This window comes from Camelus dromedarius, chromosome 20, assembly GCF_036321535.1.
Source record: "Camelus dromedarius isolate mCamDro1 chromosome 20, mCamDro1.pat, whole genome shotgun sequence".
NCBI lineage: Eukaryota > Metazoa > Chordata > Mammalia > Artiodactyla > Camelidae > Camelus > Camelus dromedarius.
The window spans coordinates 2,278,893-2,297,294 of NC_087455.1; the positions used below are offsets into that span (position 1 = coordinate 2,278,893).

At 63.7% G+C, this 18,402-nt stretch overlaps 1 protein-coding gene across 3 annotated transcripts in view; it reads right to left on the minus strand.

Annotated features, from left to right (window-relative positions):
- Positions 1-2,564: 2,564 nt before the first annotated feature.
- PTP4A3 (protein tyrosine phosphatase 4A3) overlaps positions 2,565-18,402 on the minus strand; it is a 33,360-nt gene continuing 17,522 nt past the window's right edge. Inside the window, exons 1-6 of one of the 3 annotated variants that reach the window (XM_064476790.1) lie at positions 15,410-15,428; positions 9,586-10,535; positions 7,397-7,489; positions 5,571-5,701; positions 4,928-5,002; positions 2,565-3,181 (exon numbers count right to left, since the gene is read on the minus strand). In XM_064476790.1, coding sequence (XP_064332860.1) covers positions 3,064-3,181; positions 4,928-5,002; positions 5,571-5,701; positions 7,397-7,489; positions 9,586-9,690 — 522 coding nt within the window. In that variant the 5' untranslated portion in view covers positions 9,691-10,535; positions 15,410-15,428 and the 3' untranslated portion in view covers positions 2,565-3,063. Of the gene's footprint in view, positions 3,182-4,927; positions 5,003-5,570; positions 5,702-7,396; positions 7,490-9,585; positions 10,536-13,226; positions 13,324-15,409; positions 15,429-18,402 lie in introns of those variants that run through there. The other 2 variants (XM_031439715.2, XM_064476789.1) reach the window with 2 other exon arrangements.

The following is an 18,402-nucleotide window of genomic DNA, read 5'->3' on the forward strand; positions in this document are numbered from 1 at the left end:
CCTCCAGCGGTACCTCCTCACCGTCCCCTCCCCTGTGCCCACCGCCATCTGCCAGCCCTGCCCTGTCCACACAGAGCTTGGTTGCATAACATTTTCCCCCTTGAAAGAAAGATCTAGATTCAAAACAGAAGCATCATACCAGTCTGCTCCCTGCCGCCATCCTGTGGGCCAGCTCAGGAGACACTGGCAGGACTGGGAGCCAGGGCCAGGCCTGGGGTGGGGCGGCAGGGCTGTGTCCCCTAGAGACAGATCGTGAAGTCTGTGCAGAACCCTGCAAACGACAGCCCCTCCTCTCATGGAGATCAGGGGGACTCTGCTTAACCGGAGCCCAAGCCACAGCCTGCCTGCCCATGTCCTGGGTGCCGAGAGGACGCGCCTACAGGACTCGCAGCTGAGTAGGGCCATTTACCAAGGCGCCCCCAGTCTTCAGTGTATCTCCAGCTTGGAGCTGGTAGTCGCTGAGGGGCTGACAATTGGGAAGGGATCCCTCAGCTGGTCGCCCTCAGCCCAGAGGATTCAGCGTCCCCATCTCTAACTTCCTGAGTCCAGTCAAGGCTGGCCCCCAGGATTGGCAGCAGAACCAGCCTGGGCCCAGAGTCAGAACTTCCTGGTGGGCCTGGCCCACCCTGGATGAGTGTACAGCCTGAGGTGAGGGTCTCGGCTCTCTGAGTCTCAGTTGTCCCATCTGTAAAATGGGCAGCAAGACCTTCCTCCCAATCCCCCTAGGACAATTGAGTCCAGAAAAAGTCGGCCCACCCCCAGAGAGCCCCTGGAGACCCACCTGGCTTTCAGCCAGGTCCTTCCTCCTCCCAGCCTTGGTTTTCCCACTTGTGAAATGGGCAGGTGGGCCCTTCCCTTGCCTGGGGGTCCAGGGAGTGCCCTGAGACCCTCCCTGCCTGAGTCCTCCCTAGGGCCTCACCCTAGGCCATCTCTCTGGACAGACCAGCCGGCCACCCTCCAACAGATGGTCCAGGCAAGCCAGTCCCCCGCCTTCCTCTCACATGCCCACACTGACCCTCCCCACCCTGCTCAGGCAGAGCCCCTCCCCCATGCCACCTCCTCGGCCCCTCTACACCTCCATCCCTCCAGGGCCTGTGAACCAGGCCCCCCACTCCTCCTCAGCTCCTCCTGAGGCCTGGCACCCACCTTGCCTGTCTCACCTTGCTGTAGACTGTGAGCCCCGTGGGGCAGGGATGGGGGTCCCCAGGGCTGGCACCCAAGAGGACCCAAAACTTGGATGGCAGCTTGAAAAAAATACAGCAACTTCCTGGACACACTCCAGATTCATTTGCATCCTTGGATGTGTTTGGGGAAAGGAAATAACCCACGGGGGAGATGGCGGCCCCTCTCCACCTGTCTGCCATCTCTGAATACAGCCACCCGAGGAGGGGTTTTGGTTGGGTTTGCCTTTTCATGACTCCCCATCTTGTCCATGAGGGTGCCCAATGATCGCTCCTCTCCCTCAACCCCCTGGCCAGAGGGGATGGGGGGTGCACTCCTTCAGGACCAAAGGACCCAGGGAGAGGGTCCTCTCCATCCAGCCTGGTGGGTATGGCCCCTCGGTGGGGGTGCCAGGTCCCCTAAGAGGGGGCTTCTCTGGATTCACCCAGCGGTTGCCCTCTGGCTGCCTCCTTCACATTCCCCCGGGCTTCATTCTCCCTCCAGAAAGTCTGGTTTAGTAAATGCTAGGAGCTGGCCGGGCCTGGACCCAGTGGGTTCCTGGACAAGCCCCCAGGGGAAACTGAGGCTCAGGCTGTCTGGAAGTGGGGGAAGGCCCAGTTCCCACCAGCAGGCACGGGCACATGGAAGGTGCCCCATTAACAGCACCAGTGGTAACAGTTCACTGCCAGGCCAGCCAGCAGGCCAGGGCGGAGAGATGGGGCCTGAGTCCCGGTGGGTCACCCTCCCACCCAACCCAGGGAGGGGTGGGCCCCCAGCTCTGCAAGATCTGCACATCGGAACACCGGGCCGGGCAATCCATGCCCTCAGGCAGGTCTAGCGCCCCCACACATGCAGACTCATCACGCCAGGTGCCCTGGGGTCACCCTCCACCCCTCCTGCCCCCCCTGCCTGCCGTGGGCTGATGGGATGGTGGGTCCCTCCACCCCAAGCCCAGCTGGCCATCACCCACCACTTTCTCTGGGCTTCTAAGGCTGAAATGAGGACATCTGGTGGGGGCAGCACGGGGCAGCCTCCCCGCTGGACACAAGGCCCAGAGAATTACCAAGTGAACCCCAGCCCGTCCTGCACAAGGGCAGAGCTGGTGACCCAGCCTTGCCTGCCACTGCCCAGCCCCCAAAGCAGCAACACAGCAACAGGCGGAGCCCACTCAGCCTGCGTTCTGGTCCCTCAGTGTTGTCCACTGTCCCTGAGCCAGGGGGCGCAGGGACGCGGCATGGACACCAGGGGGAGCCCCAGGCCAGACACCGGGGGTGGGGGCGGTGGGGGGATCACAGCCCGCAGGCGGGGCTGCGGGATCCCATCCTGGACAGCATTCTCCCTGGGACCCGCCTGTCGTCCCAAGGCTGCCTGGCCCCATACCCTACTCTCCAAGCACACACAGCCACAGGGTCCGGTTTTATTGCCTTCGAGTGTCCAGAACATCTGACCGCCCCAGACTCAATAATTTAAGGTGCCACGAACAGGTCAGGGGGAGGGGCTGCAGAGGAAAGGCGAGGCCCAGTGGTTAAAAAATACACTTGCCCCCAAACAAACGGGCCAGAGTGGAGAGCTGCCCAGGGGCAGTGCAGGGAGGCCACGGCAGGAGAGCAAGGGGTGCGGCGGGGAGGGGGACGTTCAGCCTCAGAGAGAGAGACGGAGCGAGGGCACAGCACAGAGACGGAGACGCAGGGCATGAGGACAAAGGGAAGGGTGGACCAGGACAGATGCAGACGTGCACACATGTGCACGCACAGACACGGGGGAACAGACAGAAGGAGATGGCACGGAACGGGGGCGAGCAGGACCCGTCAATGGCGGGTGTGCCGAGGTGGCGGGAGAGAAGGCGAGCTGGAGGCTCGGGAGCGCTGCTGAGCCCCCAGGGCGAGGCATCCGGGTCCTGAGCTACATGACGCAGCACCGGGTCTTGTGCGCGTGTGGGTCCTTGAACCGCAGCCTCTGCTTCGGCCGGTACTTTTCCAGGTAGGTGAGCTGTTTGCTGTTGATGGCTCCTCGCCGCTTCCTGGGCAGACAGGACAGGGGTGGGGATGAGGTGGTACCTGGGCTTGGCCACCTGCCCTGCCCTGGGGCCCCAGAATCCAGTGGGGCTGCAGTGGGTCTCCATGGCCAGCTGAGCCCGTCCTCCCTCTGAGCTGTTCCCGCTGCCAGAATCACCCTTCCAGTCACCTGCAGTCACCGCTGCTGGCCTTCAACTCACCTGGCCATCGCCTCCTCCAGGCTGACTCCCTGACCTCCCCACCCACAAGGTCCCGACCTTCCAAGTCTCCCGTGTTTACCTGGGCACCACCCCAACCCCAGGCCTTGGGACCCCAGAGGCCACAGGGATGGAACCTGGGGATCCCCACTCTCTGGGAGGAGTGAGGTGGACCTCAGATGCCCAGGTTTGGGGGCACCTAGGGCCACCCATCTGACACTTCTGGAGCTCATCCACCCCAACTGCACATGACCTCAGACGTGGCCATGGACTTGCTCTGGCCAGTGAGTTGTGAGCAGAAGAGGAACGAGCTTGTGTTGTTCTGAATCACCGGGTTGGGCCCACCCAGCCCCGATCACGGGCCTCGGGCCTCAAGCCGGGGGACCACAAGGTCACCAAGGTAGGGGGAGGAGAGGCTATGGTGAAGGCCCGGCCCTCCTGCTGGGTGCCCCCTCGGACCTGTGCCAAGATGCAGAGCTGCACTTAGGCTCACAGAGAGAAATAGTGTGTTCATGTAAGTGCACGTGTGCATACGTGCAGGAGGCCTGAGCACCTGCAGGCACACGCAGCACCTGCCGCTTGGCTGGTAAACAAGCCTGCCTCCGGGAGAAGGAGATAGCTGTGCCCTGGGAGCCACCGTTGGGGGAGCAGAGCAAGAACACACCCAGGCACAGAGCACGTGTGTGTGCCCCCCCCACACACACACACACACACTCTCTCAGTGGGCCGGGCTGGGGGTGGACTCGGGCCCAGCGCAGCCCTAGGTCCTCTGCAGTCAGTCCCACCTTCCCTGCTGATGCCCCAGGACCCTGCCCCACCAGCACGCTTTTCCCAGGAGCAGTGGCAGATGGGAGGCCCTCCTAAGGAGGAGGAGGCTGGGAGACCTCCATGGGGGCCAAGAAGTAGGAAGGGTCCCCAGCCAGAGAGCACACTAGGAGTGGAGCCCAGGGGCCAGGGCGGCATGAGGGTTGCTCTGAACGACACTAGTGTGTCAGTCGTCCCTGGGGCTGTTAGGGCAGGGAGTCGAGGTGCCATGGAAGGTTTTCAGGTTCCCTTCACTGAGGGGCAGGATTGGATGGGGTCTGGGTGTCCTTCCCCTTCCGAGAAGTGAGGGGAGTGACACCCCATATCACGACTGCTGGGGGCTTAAAGAGTTGTTTGCCATGACTCCCTATGTCAGAGATGGGTTTGGGCCTGCTTGTTACTCAGCATGTCCCAGCCTGTGCTGACTGATATGCCCCAGGCTGAGGGAGCCACAAGCCATGGAGATGGTACCAGCCGGGCCCTCCCTGTGGCCTTTCCTCACCCACACCTCACAGCACCAGGGAGCAGGCCACACACAGGGACCAGTTCTCAGCTGGGGCCAGGAGGCCTGGCTGTGGGGGTCTCATGGCCTGGGAGATGCATTGGTACCACAATATGAGGCTGCATTGGGCTCAGGGACACCTCAGAGGACACCCTGGGCCCAGAGGTCAGGAGTGCCTGCTGGCAGGGCACTGGGCCCTCTCCACCTGGGGCCCCCACACTTGCCACCTCCCCCCACCGGCCACTCACTGTCGGATGAACTGGATGGCATCCTCATACTTCATCCCGCTCTCGATGAGGGCCAGCGCCACGAGGACCGGAGCCCTAGGGCAGACAGCAGGAGCCGGTCATCCAAGCCTCCACACCCACCCCTCCCCTGAGAGACGCAGAGTGAACACCGTCACCCTCAAGGCCTGAGGGCTGCCTGCACTTTCCCAGTGCCCTTCCCTCCCCTGGGGAGCGCATGGGATCCCAAATCCTGGCTCTTCCAGTCCCTGCTGTGTGACCTCTGGGGGGCCAGGCAACCTCTCTGTGCCTCAGGCTCCTTGTGTGTAAGTGTGATGTTGGGAGAGTTCAAAGAGGGAGGACGAAGCGCTGGGCCTGTGTATGGCCATGGACAAGAGCCTGATACTTCACTATCAACCCCAGCCGATCCCTATACAAGTAGGATTCCACTGCCCAGGTCAAACCGGCTATGGGTGGGGGTGGAGTCTTTGTGTCTGGGGAGGGATGGGGCTGAGCTCCTTCCTGCTCAAGGACTTCCTCCCTGCCTGCTTCTGGGGACCCCCTAAGAGGGAGGTCACATGTGATGGAGGCTCCACACCCACACCCAAAAGCGAGCCAGGCCCCAGGGTCCCCAGGTTCAGGCAAGCCGCCCTGCCCTGCAGCTCACCGTCCCAGGCCGGCCACACAGTGCACGGCCACGCAGCTGCCAGGGTCATCACAGAACTTGGTCTTCAGCAAGCTCAGCCAGTCCTCCACCACCTTGCCAGGCGGGGGTGCCCCATCGTCAAACGGCCAGTCCTGCAGAAAGCAGCAGACCCCCACACCCAAAGATGGGGTGAGACCCAGGATAGGTCGGGGCACTGGGAGAAGCATGGAGGATGTCAGGAGCCTGTGAGCCCACGAGGGTCAGGGTCAGGGCACAGGCCCCAAAGGGCTCCAACTGCAAGGCTCCTCCTCATCCCTTCCCTTCCCTTCGGCTGTTCCCTCTTCCAGGAAGCTTCCCAGAACACCCTACTCTTTCCTTTTGGAAGCCCTGCTCTTCTCCACGTCAGCCACACTGCGATTCTGGGGTCATAGCCTGATCCTCACCGAGCCAAGAGATTCTGGGTCAGCAGGCCCAAGGGGGTCTGTCCATGAACATGGCTGACATGCCTCTCTGCGTCCCCAGCCCCCAGCTTGGCTGCACAGAGCAGGCCCAGCCCCGTGAGGAAGGAGATACTTGAGTGAAGCAGACTCATGTGGGGCAGAGTGAGCGGCCCCAGAATTAGCACCGTTTGGCACCAGGGGTGAATCTACATGGGCCCAGCAAGGCGAAGCCCCTGGGGCATCTAATCCAGTACGTGGCCTCCAGATTTGGCAACCCCTGGAGGAAACTGGTTTGCCTGGCTGCCGTAAGTCTAACCGGAACCCTTACTGCTGCAGTGGGAGGGGAGGGGAAGGCCACAGGCTCCTTTACACGTGCTCATCTGGAGCCTTTCAAGCACCCTTGCCCTACAGGCGAGGGACCTGGGGCGACACAGCCAGGAAGGGGCAGGGGAGGACTTCAGGCAGGCCTGCCCGGCCACTTCCACCACCGTCTCCTGGCTCGGGGCCCACCCTCAGTGCTGGCCCCGGGGCTCTGGCTGCAGCAGCTGAGGCACAGGGAAGCCCGTGGCCCGGCCCACGGAGATGTGACAGTAGAGCTACCCTGCCTTCCACCTGGACACCGGTCCCCACAACCGGGGACCAAGGAAACAGCCCCAAGGACCCCTGCTAACAGCCTCGGCAGAGAGCCTCCCCAGTGACCCGACAGGCACACGCAACGCCCCCTCCCAGAGGCACCCCACTGCCCGGCGACAGGGCCCCAAACACCAGACAGCAAGACAGAGGTGAGGCCCCTGAGAGAGCCCAGACGTGGAGGTGCCAGCTCAGAGCCGCGGGGGTCCCGGCTCTGCCCTGTGCTCCCTCGGGGACCTGGGGCGGCCTGCCCAGTGGAGCCGAGCTCCCCGCCAGCAGGGCTGTTGGGGTCAGAGCCCCCGCCACGTGCTGGGGGGTGGGGATGTTACTATGAACGAGCCACTACCCGGGCATTCCCAGCTCTGACACTGTCTAGCTGTGGCCTGACAGGCTGACCAGAGCCTGATTCCCCACGACAGAGCCCCACGTGGGGCCGCCATGAGGCTGAGGAGCACTGGTGTCTGCCGGGCCTGCCAGCCCCGTGGCACACGGGGGCCCAGGGGCGGGAGCCCTGGCTGTGGCTGCGCACAAGTGTGGGCCCACCTCCCGAGCCAGGCTGGCCAGGGACAGCACGTCCACCCTAGAGATGTGCCCAGACAGCATGTGGCCTGGGCACGCACACGGCTGGGGGTGGCAGGTGGCACGCAGCAAGGCCACGTGTGCCTGCCTCACAACGGAGGGGCTTCCAAACCACTGCCCAGGCCGAGGGGAGCCCCAGCAACCCCAACCGTACACCCCGAGACAGCAGCAACACCCCCTGCACCCCGTGACCCTCACCACGACGGTGATGCCATCCCTCTCCAGCGGGGCCTTGTCGTAGGTCACTTCGCACACACGCACCACAGTGGTGGCCCCGTACCTCTTCAGGTCCTGGCAGGGAGGGAGGAAGGCAGGTCTGGGCTGGGGTTACGGGGCTCAGGGGTGGGGACCCCCTGATTGAGGCCCCTGGGGCAAGGGCATGCCCCCCTCAACAAGGCAGGAAGGCTGATGCCCAGCGTGAGTTACCCGTGGTTCACAAACTTTCAGGCTCAGTGACTTGCCGGGGGTTGGGTCTTTCCTGATGCTCCTGGGGCACCTGTCCCTAGGCCCACCCAGCAGCAGGGAGGGTGCCCCCACCTACCCGCACTGCCATCTCGGCTACACAGCTGTGAACCAGTTCCCCAGCATGTCACCTCCCTCCTCTTGGGTGCTCAGGATCCCAGATGCACCAGCATTTTCCAGACAAAGCCCCTGGGTCCTCAGGCAGGGACAGGACACCACCAGCCCACAAGTGGGCTCCTGTGTGGTCCCTGCTCTGAGCAGCCCTCTCAGCCGGGGTTGCAAGACAGGTCTAGTCAAGGGTCACAGCCAGACCCCACACAGGGGCCTTCAGAGTCTCAGAGGGGCAGGCCTCAGTGGGCAGGGGTGCCTCAGAGCAGGGAGGGCAGGCACCTGCTCAGATGGTGGCCAGAAGGGAACCAGGCCCTGCACACCAGGGGGAAGCCCCAAGCTACCAGGGAAAAGGTCAAGGCAGTTGACAGCCAGGCACAACAATATTTATACGCTGGGGGTGGGGGGCAGGCTCCACTCCATGGGGTCCACGTGCAGGGGCTGCTCCCACCCCGACCTGCTCCCAGCAGCTATTTTCAGAGTGGTGAGGAATCATGCGACGGGGACACGAAACACAGTGAGGACAGCATGGAGCTATTCTGAGAATGCAGGCAGCAGGAGGGGCTGCAGGGCTCTGAGGCCACAGGACACCTCAGACCCCTCTGTGCCTGCAGCAGAGTGCTGCCACCCGCCCAGGGCTGAGCCTTGACCCTGGTCACTTTCTGAACCCTGACCCTGGTCACACACTGAGCCCTGACGCTCATCACAGACTGAGCCCTGACCCTGGTCCCACACTGAGCCCCGACCCTCGTCCCAGACTGAGCCCTGATTCTGGTCCCACACTGAGCCCTGACCCTCGTCCCAGACTGAGCCCTGACCCTCGTCCTAGACTAAGCCCTGATCCTGGTCCCAGACTGAGCCCTGAACCCAATCACAACCTGAGTGATGTGCTCAGTCTTCCCCAAGATCCTGCTATTATCTCAAAGGTCTCAGCTATGCAGGGGGACAGCCCTCCTCTATAGGGCCCCCAGCTCAGTGTCTGAGGTCCAGGTGCCCCGAGGGAAGGTGTTTAAGTCCTCTCATGCCCTGGCCCCTGTTTAACTATGACAAGTACTCAAGGGGCCTTATCTCATGTTGCAGAGGGAACAGCTGGAGGTCTGAGCCCACGAATGCTGCCCCCCCATAGCCACAGGCCCTGCAAACAGCAAGGCTCACTGCAGAGGCCAGGCTCTTGCAGGGCCATGCGGAGAACGGCAGGCCCTGCAAACGCATCTGGCCACGTCTTACGGGGCTGCGAGCAGCGCACAGCTCTGCCTGCTGGCTCTCCAGGGTGCAGTGGCCAGCTCGGACTCTTGCCCAGCCTCTCCTCACACAGGTATCTGTGCCCTGAAGCTCCCCGCTGTCTGTTCTAACCCAAGGATTCCCCCAAAGCCTGTGGGCCGGAGGTGGCGCTGGCTTTCACACCCCATCCCCCCTCCGCCTGACCCCTGGCTGTTTAAGCAGCCCCTGCTCACCTGGGGGCCCCTCCCTCCTCCTTCCTGCTCAGCCCCTGCCTGGAGGACAAAGGGCCAGCAAAGTGCTCAGGAGAGCCCAGCCACAGGTGATGTCCTGAGGAGGCGATGTCCATCTCTCCTCCTGCCTCTGCACCTGGCTGTGTCCATGCAGCGTGGCCTCCCACTGTCCATGCACCGGCCCAGCCTGCAGGCCCCAGGGGGCCCAGCAAGTCCCCCACAAGTCCTCACACCCCAGCTCCACAGGACACTCTCGTGTGCCCTGGGGACCCTGGAACCTGGGTGGCAGTTCTGCTCCCAAGCCCGTCTCACACTGGGGGCTCTCGGGAGGCCAGGGCGGCGCAGCTGGGCTTGCTGGGCACTCACCTGGATGAAGGTGCTGAGGGTGGCGTTGGTGGGGTTGTGAGTGATGAGGAAACGCATGTGCTTGTAGCTCACCTCCACAGGGGCGGGCCGGTTCATCCGCGCCATGGCTCCTCCCGAAGCCGGGCGGTGCCCAGGAAGGGGCTGTGGGCAGGGCCGGGGACACGGAGGAGAGGCCTCACTAGCCCCCCAAAACCCAAGGAGAACAAGATCCCTGTGCTTGTCCAAGAGAGAGGAAATGCTTTTTTAAAAACCTGCCCCCCAAAACCCCGCACAAATATTGTGCAAATACTTGGAGGGGGGAGGATGCCGCCCGGAATGCGGGTAATTAAAAAGGAAAACCCAAGGCTTTAAAAAACAAAAGAAACAAAATCGCCCCCCAAAAGTAAGACCAGTCCAAGCTCCCGCCTCTCAGAGCCAGACAATTATAAGGGGGCAAAAGGGAAAAACAACGACAACCCAGCAAAGAAAACTTAAAAAGCCCGAAGTGAATCCGGCCGCCGTGGCCGTGTCCAGCGCTGAGCCTGTCGCCAGGGACGCCGTCTCTGCATCGGAGGACGGGGAAACAGCCGCCTTCACTCAAAGGCAGGCCCCAAATTGCCAAGGACCAAAAGAAAAACAAACTTGAACTGAACCAACAGGGCAGCCTTGGGGTGGTGGGGTCACAGGCGGCGGTGGCCGTGGTGGGCAGATGGGCGGCTCTGAGCGGGGCCTTTGTCACGTTACCCCATCGGGGTACAGCGAGTCCTGGAGTGGGGCAGGGGGCTCAGGAGGCAGAGCCGGCCCCGGGCCGGGCGGCGGCACCCATGGGCCGGGGAGGGCAATGGTGGGGGCCAGAGGCGCAGGGGCCCCGTCAGCAGCAGGTGCGGCGGCGATGCTGGGCGCGGCGGTATTGAGAGCTGCCCCCCGAGGCCCTCTCCATAAATCCCAGGCTGGTCAGCGGCAGGCAGCGTCTGGGGGAGGAGGGGAGAGGGAAGCGAACAGAAAAGGGGTCACTGGGAGCCCTGGCCCATCCCCTCCGTCACGGCCAGTGCTCTCCCCAGCCCTGCTGCAGCTCCATGCTGAAGGAGCGACCCTCCTTGGGCCTCAGCTCCCCCAACCACACCCCAGGAGCCCCAGGAAGGACAGCTCCAGCCAGGGCTGACCCACAGCCCTGAGGTGACAGAACAGCCACCAGGACAGGGCAGAGAGGGACACACACATGCCCTGGGGATGTGCTGAACCCCAACACAAACGTCAAAGTGGTCTGCGGTAACAGAAGCCTAGCCCCCCTGAAGCCCAGCCCCTCCACGGCCCGCAATCAGCAGAAACCCCATCCCCACCCAGGACAGTCGCCCTCTCCTCTGCGGAATTCTGGCCTCTGGGATTTCCAAGCCCAGGTTATTCCGGGATGGCCAGCCCTCAGGGAAAGAAGCTCAGGAACAGAGGTCAGGGCACCCGAGCACAGCAGGGTGAGGGTCACCACAGCCATGTCCCATCTTAAACATCTCCCAAGAGCTTCCCCGTGGAAACCTCGGGCTCTGGTCTGCCTCTGCCCCCGGACCACTGGCCACCACTCCCCCACAGGGCTGGCCAGGCACTGGGCGCAAACAAGGCGGCTCTGCCCTCCAGGAGTTCAGAGAAGTAGGGACAGATCACAGGGGCCAAAGGGCCAGGGCCAGCCACCAGGTGCAGGCCGAGGTGGTAACAATGCAGGGGGCCAGGCATAGGGTCCCACTGTGACAGGGCCCCAGGGAGAGAGGCTGCTCAGCCACAAAGAGAGCATCAACCACTCGCACACCTGTCTCTCCCACTCTGGGCCCCAAAGGGCCAGGGCCAGGACCCCAGCAAGAGCATCCAACCCCACTTCCGCCCCACAGACACGTGGAGACCTGGGGCACATCACTAGCCTCAGTTTCTCCATCTGCACAGTGAGGAGCCAAAGGGGACCCCTCTGGCACAACCCAGGGGTTAGCAAACCCCTCCAGCCACTGGTCTCAGCCCAAGCCCCAGGGCCAGTAGTCCCACTTGCTCACCAGGCAGGTCCTCCATCCTCCAACCCAACACTTCTTACCTCTGCCCCAGCCAGCACCCTCTTATCCAGCTGCCCACCAGGCAGGCTGGGCCCAGGCACAATTAGGGCGCAGAGCTGGGACACTGGACATGCAGGGCCAGCTCCACCGCTGCTCCCAGGCTCAGGGCAGGTGCCACGGCTCACATTCTGCCCCTTGCTTTGTCCAGGAGGGGTACATGGGGGTCCCCAGGGAGGGGTAAAACGCCAAGGAGAAGGGATGCTGTCCTGGTTCAGCCAGCCCAGACCCACACCATCTCAGAGCAAACCAGCTCGGAGCACAGGAGAGGAAAGAGGCCGCGGCCGGCGCCCTGAGCAGCACACAAACACTTGCCCCTCCTGGGGCTGTGGGGTGTTCCCATGTGGTAGTGTGTTTACCAGAAAGAAAGGACAAAGACCCAAGGAAGCCACAAGACTACAGGCCTCTCCTGAGGGAATGAGCCACCACCTCACCACTCACAGTTGCTGGGCACCTGGGGAGACCCCGTGAGCAGGAGCAGAAGGCCAGGCTCTGCTGCCAGTGTCCCTGGACGGCCCTCCAGGCTGAGGACCCAGAGCCACCCCACACTACCAACCAAGTGAGCCTCAAGTGTCCCCTGCTGGCAAGGGTCAGGGGCCAAACTGGCAGGGCCCTAGCTAGGATAGGGTCAGGGTCTGGGCCAAGGTTTAGACCAAGATCACTACCCAAGCTGGGCTGGGGTCTTGCCACACACCCCACTTGTCTCCACAGTGTCCGGGGTCCCCCCTCCCCACGAGTGAGCAAAGCAGTGATACCCCGACTTCTGGCCCCTGGCAGCCTCACAGGGCTCAACCAGACCTTCTGGCCTCCCTCCAGGGAGGCACCCTTCCTACTGACCACACCCCCTCAGTGAGGTCACTGAGTCATGTCCCCAGGCAGGGCCGACCCAAGACCACCAGTCACCACTCCTCAGGTCTCCTCCACCCCCCGTGAAGCAGGAGCCTTCTGGGAGCCCAACGCCCCTCCCTCTGGCCTTCCTGCCACTGGCCCCACATTGCTATGTAGGGACCTCAGCCGGCCTCCTCTCCAGGGCAGGCTCTGAGCCCTCTGCTATGCCCAGAACAGCCATCCTTTTCAGATCTGCTAGTGGAGGCCCCATCCTTGTCCCTGTACATCAGGAAACAGGCCAGGGAGAGATGGAGGACCTTCTCTGGGCCCTGCCCGTGCCCGGTGCCTGGTACATGCTCCCTGTGGGTTTTCTCAGCCTCAAGTCCAGGCAGCTTATTGCTGGTGGCACAGATGGTTAAGGAGCTGGCCGAGAGCAACTCCAGAGGGCTTCAGAGAGTGCCATCCTCTCTGGACCGGGGAGCTTGGATGATTTGGAAGAAGCCTGCAGAACTAGGGCCCAGCTGGGCCCCAGGAGAGCTAAGGCACGGGCGTGGGAGCACCGTGGGCAGGGCTGGGATCCGGTGGGCTGGCCTGGGCTGGGCTGGGGCAGTGGGTGGGGCACCCATCCCGCACGGTGCGTTTGCCACGGGTTGTGTGGGGGCTGGTTCTGAGGGCTGCGGGCCCCCTCCCCGGGGGCGGGGCTGGGGTCCCCCCGGCCCGCCCCGCGCCCGCCCCGCCCAGGCTCACCAGCCCGCAGGCGTCCCGCTGCCGCCTCCATCCGCGCGGGGCCGCGCGGGGCCTGGCCGAGAGCCGCGGAGACCCAGTGCGAGGGGCGCGGCGGCCTCCCGTGGGTGCTCCGCGGCCTGGCGGCCGGGGGCTATTTATAGCGCCCGGGCGTCACGTGGGCGGTGTGGCCGGTGACCGGCGGGCGACCCAGCTTGTTGTGGCTCCCACACCTGCTGCCTAAATATAACCACGGGCTGGCCCACGCGCCCGGCAAACAAAGGGACGGTGGAGGGCCGAGCCGGGAGAGGAAGCGCTTCGGAGGAAGGGGAAATGCAAGGGCGGGGGCGCTGTCCAAGCACCCCGCCTGCCTCCCGCCGGGCTCTGGTGCCCCTCACCCGTGCGCCCCCCCCCCAGAACTGTCCTGGGCTCCCCGTGGCCCCATCTTGAAGGAAGGATTCACACATCAGAGTTGGGGCAGCCGGGCCAGGAGGACCTCGGCGAGGAACTAGGCTCCTGGCGGGGGCCTCGGCAGGAAGTGAAAATGGAAAGAAGGGTGCCCCGGCCCAAGTGGCTTCATGAGGCTGACACCCACAGGATGAGGGCCGGCCACCTGGTCTGGTCCCAAAGTCCTCCTGCTTAGAGCCCTGCCCAGAGGAACCAGCTTTGCGCCAGAGGAACCCCTCCACTTCCTGAGTACCTTCTGTGTGCTCTGAACCTGCACCCCCCACCCCCAGCGTGCAGGTGAGAAAGCTAGTGGGACACACAGACAGGCAGAATTCACCCAGGGTGTGGTGTCCACATCCCACTCATTCTCCAGTGCTCAGTGCAGATGCCTCCTCCCCATGAGACCCTCTGTGATTGAAACCCTCCCAGGTCCGGGCCTGCCCGCATGGGCAGGGTCCTGGCTTCACCGTGTCAGCAACACACGTGCTCCCCAAACTGCAGATCCCAAGAGTGCAGCCTGGGATCGCGATCAACTCTACCTGCCCTGGCCAGCCGTGAGGCCTTTGGAAGGGGGTGGAGCAGGGTGGGCAGAGCCCCCAGCACACAGGGTCCCTAGGGGCCTTGCCTTGCTGGGAACCCGGCTCTGAGCCCAGCTCCCAGACAGCCAGCCTGGCCCCTGCAATCATCGGTCAGCGCCACAGGGGCGGGGTGGGAGGAACTGGCTGGGGGCCCAGCCCAGAGCACAGCCCCCTCCCAGGCTGTCCCCACACATGTACCCAGGGAGTATCAGCCATGCCTGTGACCCCCCCCTCCTCCCACCCCAGCTGGGCAAGCAGGCAAGGAAGGCAAGGACAGTACAACCGTGGACAGGGCAGAAAGGCCCACTGGAGCCCCGCCCAAGCCAGGCTGGGTGGCCTGCCCACCAGCTCAGGGAGCCCGATGGCGTGAGCCCCCCAGCAAGGGCTCCTCCACCTAGAAGCAAGGTCGGCTCAGGCTAGGACTCCCACTGCAGTGCTCTTAGGTCCCCACTCCCAGCAGCATCTTCCTAAAGGCCAGCTCTGGGCACTCAGCCACACCAGTCTCCCGCCTTGACCGATTTCTGAGGGTCTGTCCCCTCAGACACCGTGCTGGACACTGCATCCCCTGAACAAGACACGTCGGCCACACTATTCATAAAACAGCAGCTCAAAGGGGTCAAGGGACTTGCCCAAGTCACAAAGCCAGGACGCAGAACCACAGCTGGGGCCGAGTTTTGATGACCCCCTGGAGACCCTGCTCATCCCAACCCCGGCTCCCTGGGAGAGAGGAGCCCTGGGCAAGCGACTTCCACCATCCGACACTGCATCGTCATCTGGACGCAGTGCGAGCTCCCGTCAGGCTCCATGATACTACACCCAGCACCCAGAGCCCACCAGGCTGCTCAGGCTGCAGACCTGGGCCCCAGCACCCCTGTTCCCCCTTGCCTGGGGCGCCCACTCCAGCCAGGCCCGGGGGGCACCTGCTGCAGCTGGCACGGTCCCAAGCCCTTCGGGGAAGTCTATTTTTATCAGGGCAGGAGCCGTTCCTGGAAACCTCCCAGAGCAAGCCCAAGTCTGCACACTGCTCGGGGCCCAGAAGGGGAGACCCGACAGGCCAAGCCCACGCCAAGCCCTCGAGAAACCTTCCCAGAGCACTCCCGTCCCTGCACCCTTTGCACTGAGGATCCAGCCCCCATCACCGGCGAAGCTCCACCGCCTCCTCTCCCAGCACCCCTGTCCAACCTCCTCCCTTCAGCCACATGTCCTCAGAGCAGAGAGTGTCCCGGCCTCAGGGAAGGCATGTCTGGAAGGAGGGACCCAGAGGCTGTCGACTCCACCCACCTCCCACATGGGGCCTGGCACCAGGAGGGCTCCCAACTTGTTGCGGAAGGAACAAATGACCCAGCGTTCTGGGCGGAGGTCCAGATCTGGGGAGTATCCAGAACCCATCACGGGATCTCAGCCCCTGAAGTCCAGAGGAACCTGAGATCACCCAGGCCATCTAATCCCCAGCTTGCACACCTGCGGTGGCAGGGAGCTCACTGCTCCTTGGCGGCACCTTCCATCTTCGGGCACCTCCCTGAGTTATGAATTCCTCCCTCTGCTGCCTCCTGAATGCCTACTGCTGGGCTGGGGGCCCGCAGGGGGAAGGCTGCAGAGCAGATGGGCCAGCACAGCAGGGGTCGTGGGAGGCAGAACTGGAAGGCCAGGTGGCCGGGGAAGGCCTCCAGGAGGAGCTGGCCAGTGAAGGGAGCCGGCACACTCCTGCTATCTGGAAGCTTGTCATCGGGGCTCGACCGGCCACCCTTGTCCTCTGTGGGGCCTGTGGCCTCCTCTGTAAGTGGTGACAGTGCCAGGGAGGAACCCACCTTCCGCAGGGATGCCAGCTCTAAGCTGGTCATGGGGCTGTGACCTGGAAGCAGAGCTGTTTGGGAACAGGCTTGCGTTTCCGCCCTCCCCCGGGACAGGGCACCAGGATGGCAGCACGGACACTGCCCCTCAGGCGCTGCAAGGGGCCACCCTCGCCACAGAGTGGTTTTAATGGTGCCTCGTGGGGCATAGTACCCACTTGCCAAACCAAGTGGCCCACCTCTCCCCAAGGTGACCCTCACATGCCATCAGGCCCCAGCACTGCCCAGGCAGGCCACAGCTCCACCGCAGACCTGGGAGCTGTAACTGCCACCTCCACGGGCGAGCACCGGTCAAAGCGTGGACGAGGCTTCTGGATTCCACCCTAGCTGTCATCAGGGGCGGACACAAAGCAGCCAGGCTGGCAACCAGGTGAGCCGGACCAGGAGTCTTGGGTCTTCTGAACCCTGTGGCCACCAGGAACCTGCCAGGCCCACGTGGAGCCTCCAGGCAGGCAGCAGGTGCAGGCGCTGACTGCCACTCTGAGGGCTGCTGTTGCCTCAGCTCCAGCTAGGACGTGGGCCCTCCCCACCTCAGCCTCAGCCAGCCTGGCCTCACCTTGATGGGCCTGGACACTCCCCTGATGGGACCCGCACGAGAGGAGAGAAGCAGGGCGGGAGGGGAGCTCGCAAGCCTGTGGTCCAGCTGGGACTGGGCTCTCAGGCCTGGGGGCTAACCCAGTGCTGCCTGGACCACCTCCCCTTGGAGCCCTGGCTCCTCACCTGAAAAAGATACGACAAGCCCTGCCTTGCTGGGGTGCCAAGGGGACAAGGGGCAGGAGGCACTGACAGCTGGAAAACAGGGCCTCCAGGCAGCAGCTCAGATGAGGAAACTGAGATGCAACCAGGGAAGCAGGGCCGCCAAGTGCCCCGCTGGTGCCTCTCCTGCCACCCCCGAGACCCCTGCAGCTGAGGGGTAGGGCACCTCCCCTGCCTCTCCCCACCCCCTCCCTCACGCCCCCACCCCTGGAGCAGCCTTTCCTGCCGGGAGCTCACAGCTGGGGACACAGCGTCTTGGAAGGTGTGGCTACTGCTAGCCATACCGCCTGTGACATCACATATGACACACTGGCCACAGCTCATCCAGGTGTCCAGCACGTGAGGGGACTGCACCCCTGAGGCTGCCTGCCTCTGCGCAAAGGCCCCCCAGTCCTGTTTACCCATCCCTGACCAGGGTGCCTCACCCCCCCCCCAGTGACCCCTCCCTCCCTGAGGCTCTGAGCCAGTTCAGCCACTTGTGTCCTCCCTGTGGCCTCCCCGGCTCCCATCCCAGACCTCAGGATCCTTTCCAAGAGGGGAAGGGGGGCAGCATTTGTCCATTCATTCATTCATTCATCCATCCAATTTAGATGTTCACTGAGTACCTCCCAGTGCCAGGTGCTGGGCTAAGCCTGGGGGACACACGGGAAGAAGTCACCAGAAAAGGCAAAAAAGCCTGCCCGACCCTCCCCGCCCGCCCAGACAGGGTTGCTGGCCTCCCCTCCACTCCCTGCCCTGAGAAGCCACCTCCCAGACTGCCCAGCTCAGGTGGGCCGGGTAATTACAATATTGTAGCTGCCCCAGGAGCAGGTGGGAGTGCCCCTCATGCAGGCAGCACTACTGAGTCAGGGATCACCTCACCCCTGGAGCCAAACCTCTTGGGCTCCGCGCAGAGCCCTCCCACCGTCCTGTGCCTCAGTTTCCCTGGGCTGTCACATGCAGTTAGAATGTGGCATTTCCCCAAGGCCTCCTGTCACTGGGCTACCCAGGTCACACCTGGGCCACCCTTCCCCACCCAGCCCGGCCTCCCCTCCCCTGGCTCAGGGAGCATCACCCCTGTGGAACTCCCACTTGGCCTGCGGCTCCCCTGTGAGCTGTCCTGGCCTTCAGGCCCTTGACCTGGGGGACTGCCTCGTGTTCCCCCTGCAGCCCACATCCCGACCTCTGGACCGAACACCATCCCCTCCTCCCATCTTTACTGACCAGGCAACCTCGGCCATCACTGTGTGCCTCAGTTTCCTCACCTGCAAAGAGAAATGACAGCTGCCCGGAGCACGCCCACAGCCTGGCCATCACACTGCCTGGGGGACCTCACCTTGGAGCACAGAAAGGAGCCCCCTCCTCCAGTCTCAGTGGGTCCTTTGAGGCCGGAGCTAATGCCTCGACCCCTGTCCCCCGTCCCCAGTGTCAAGGCCTTGCCTCCCTGGGCCCCTCCCCATGCAGCTCTGCCCCTTCCACCAGGCAGCTCAGGACCCCACCAGAGACCCAAACTCAGGGACACGGAGGTGCCCTCGAAGGAGGTCCACCCACCCTGCCCCTCATCAGGGGGGGGGAAGCTCAAGGGTCTGC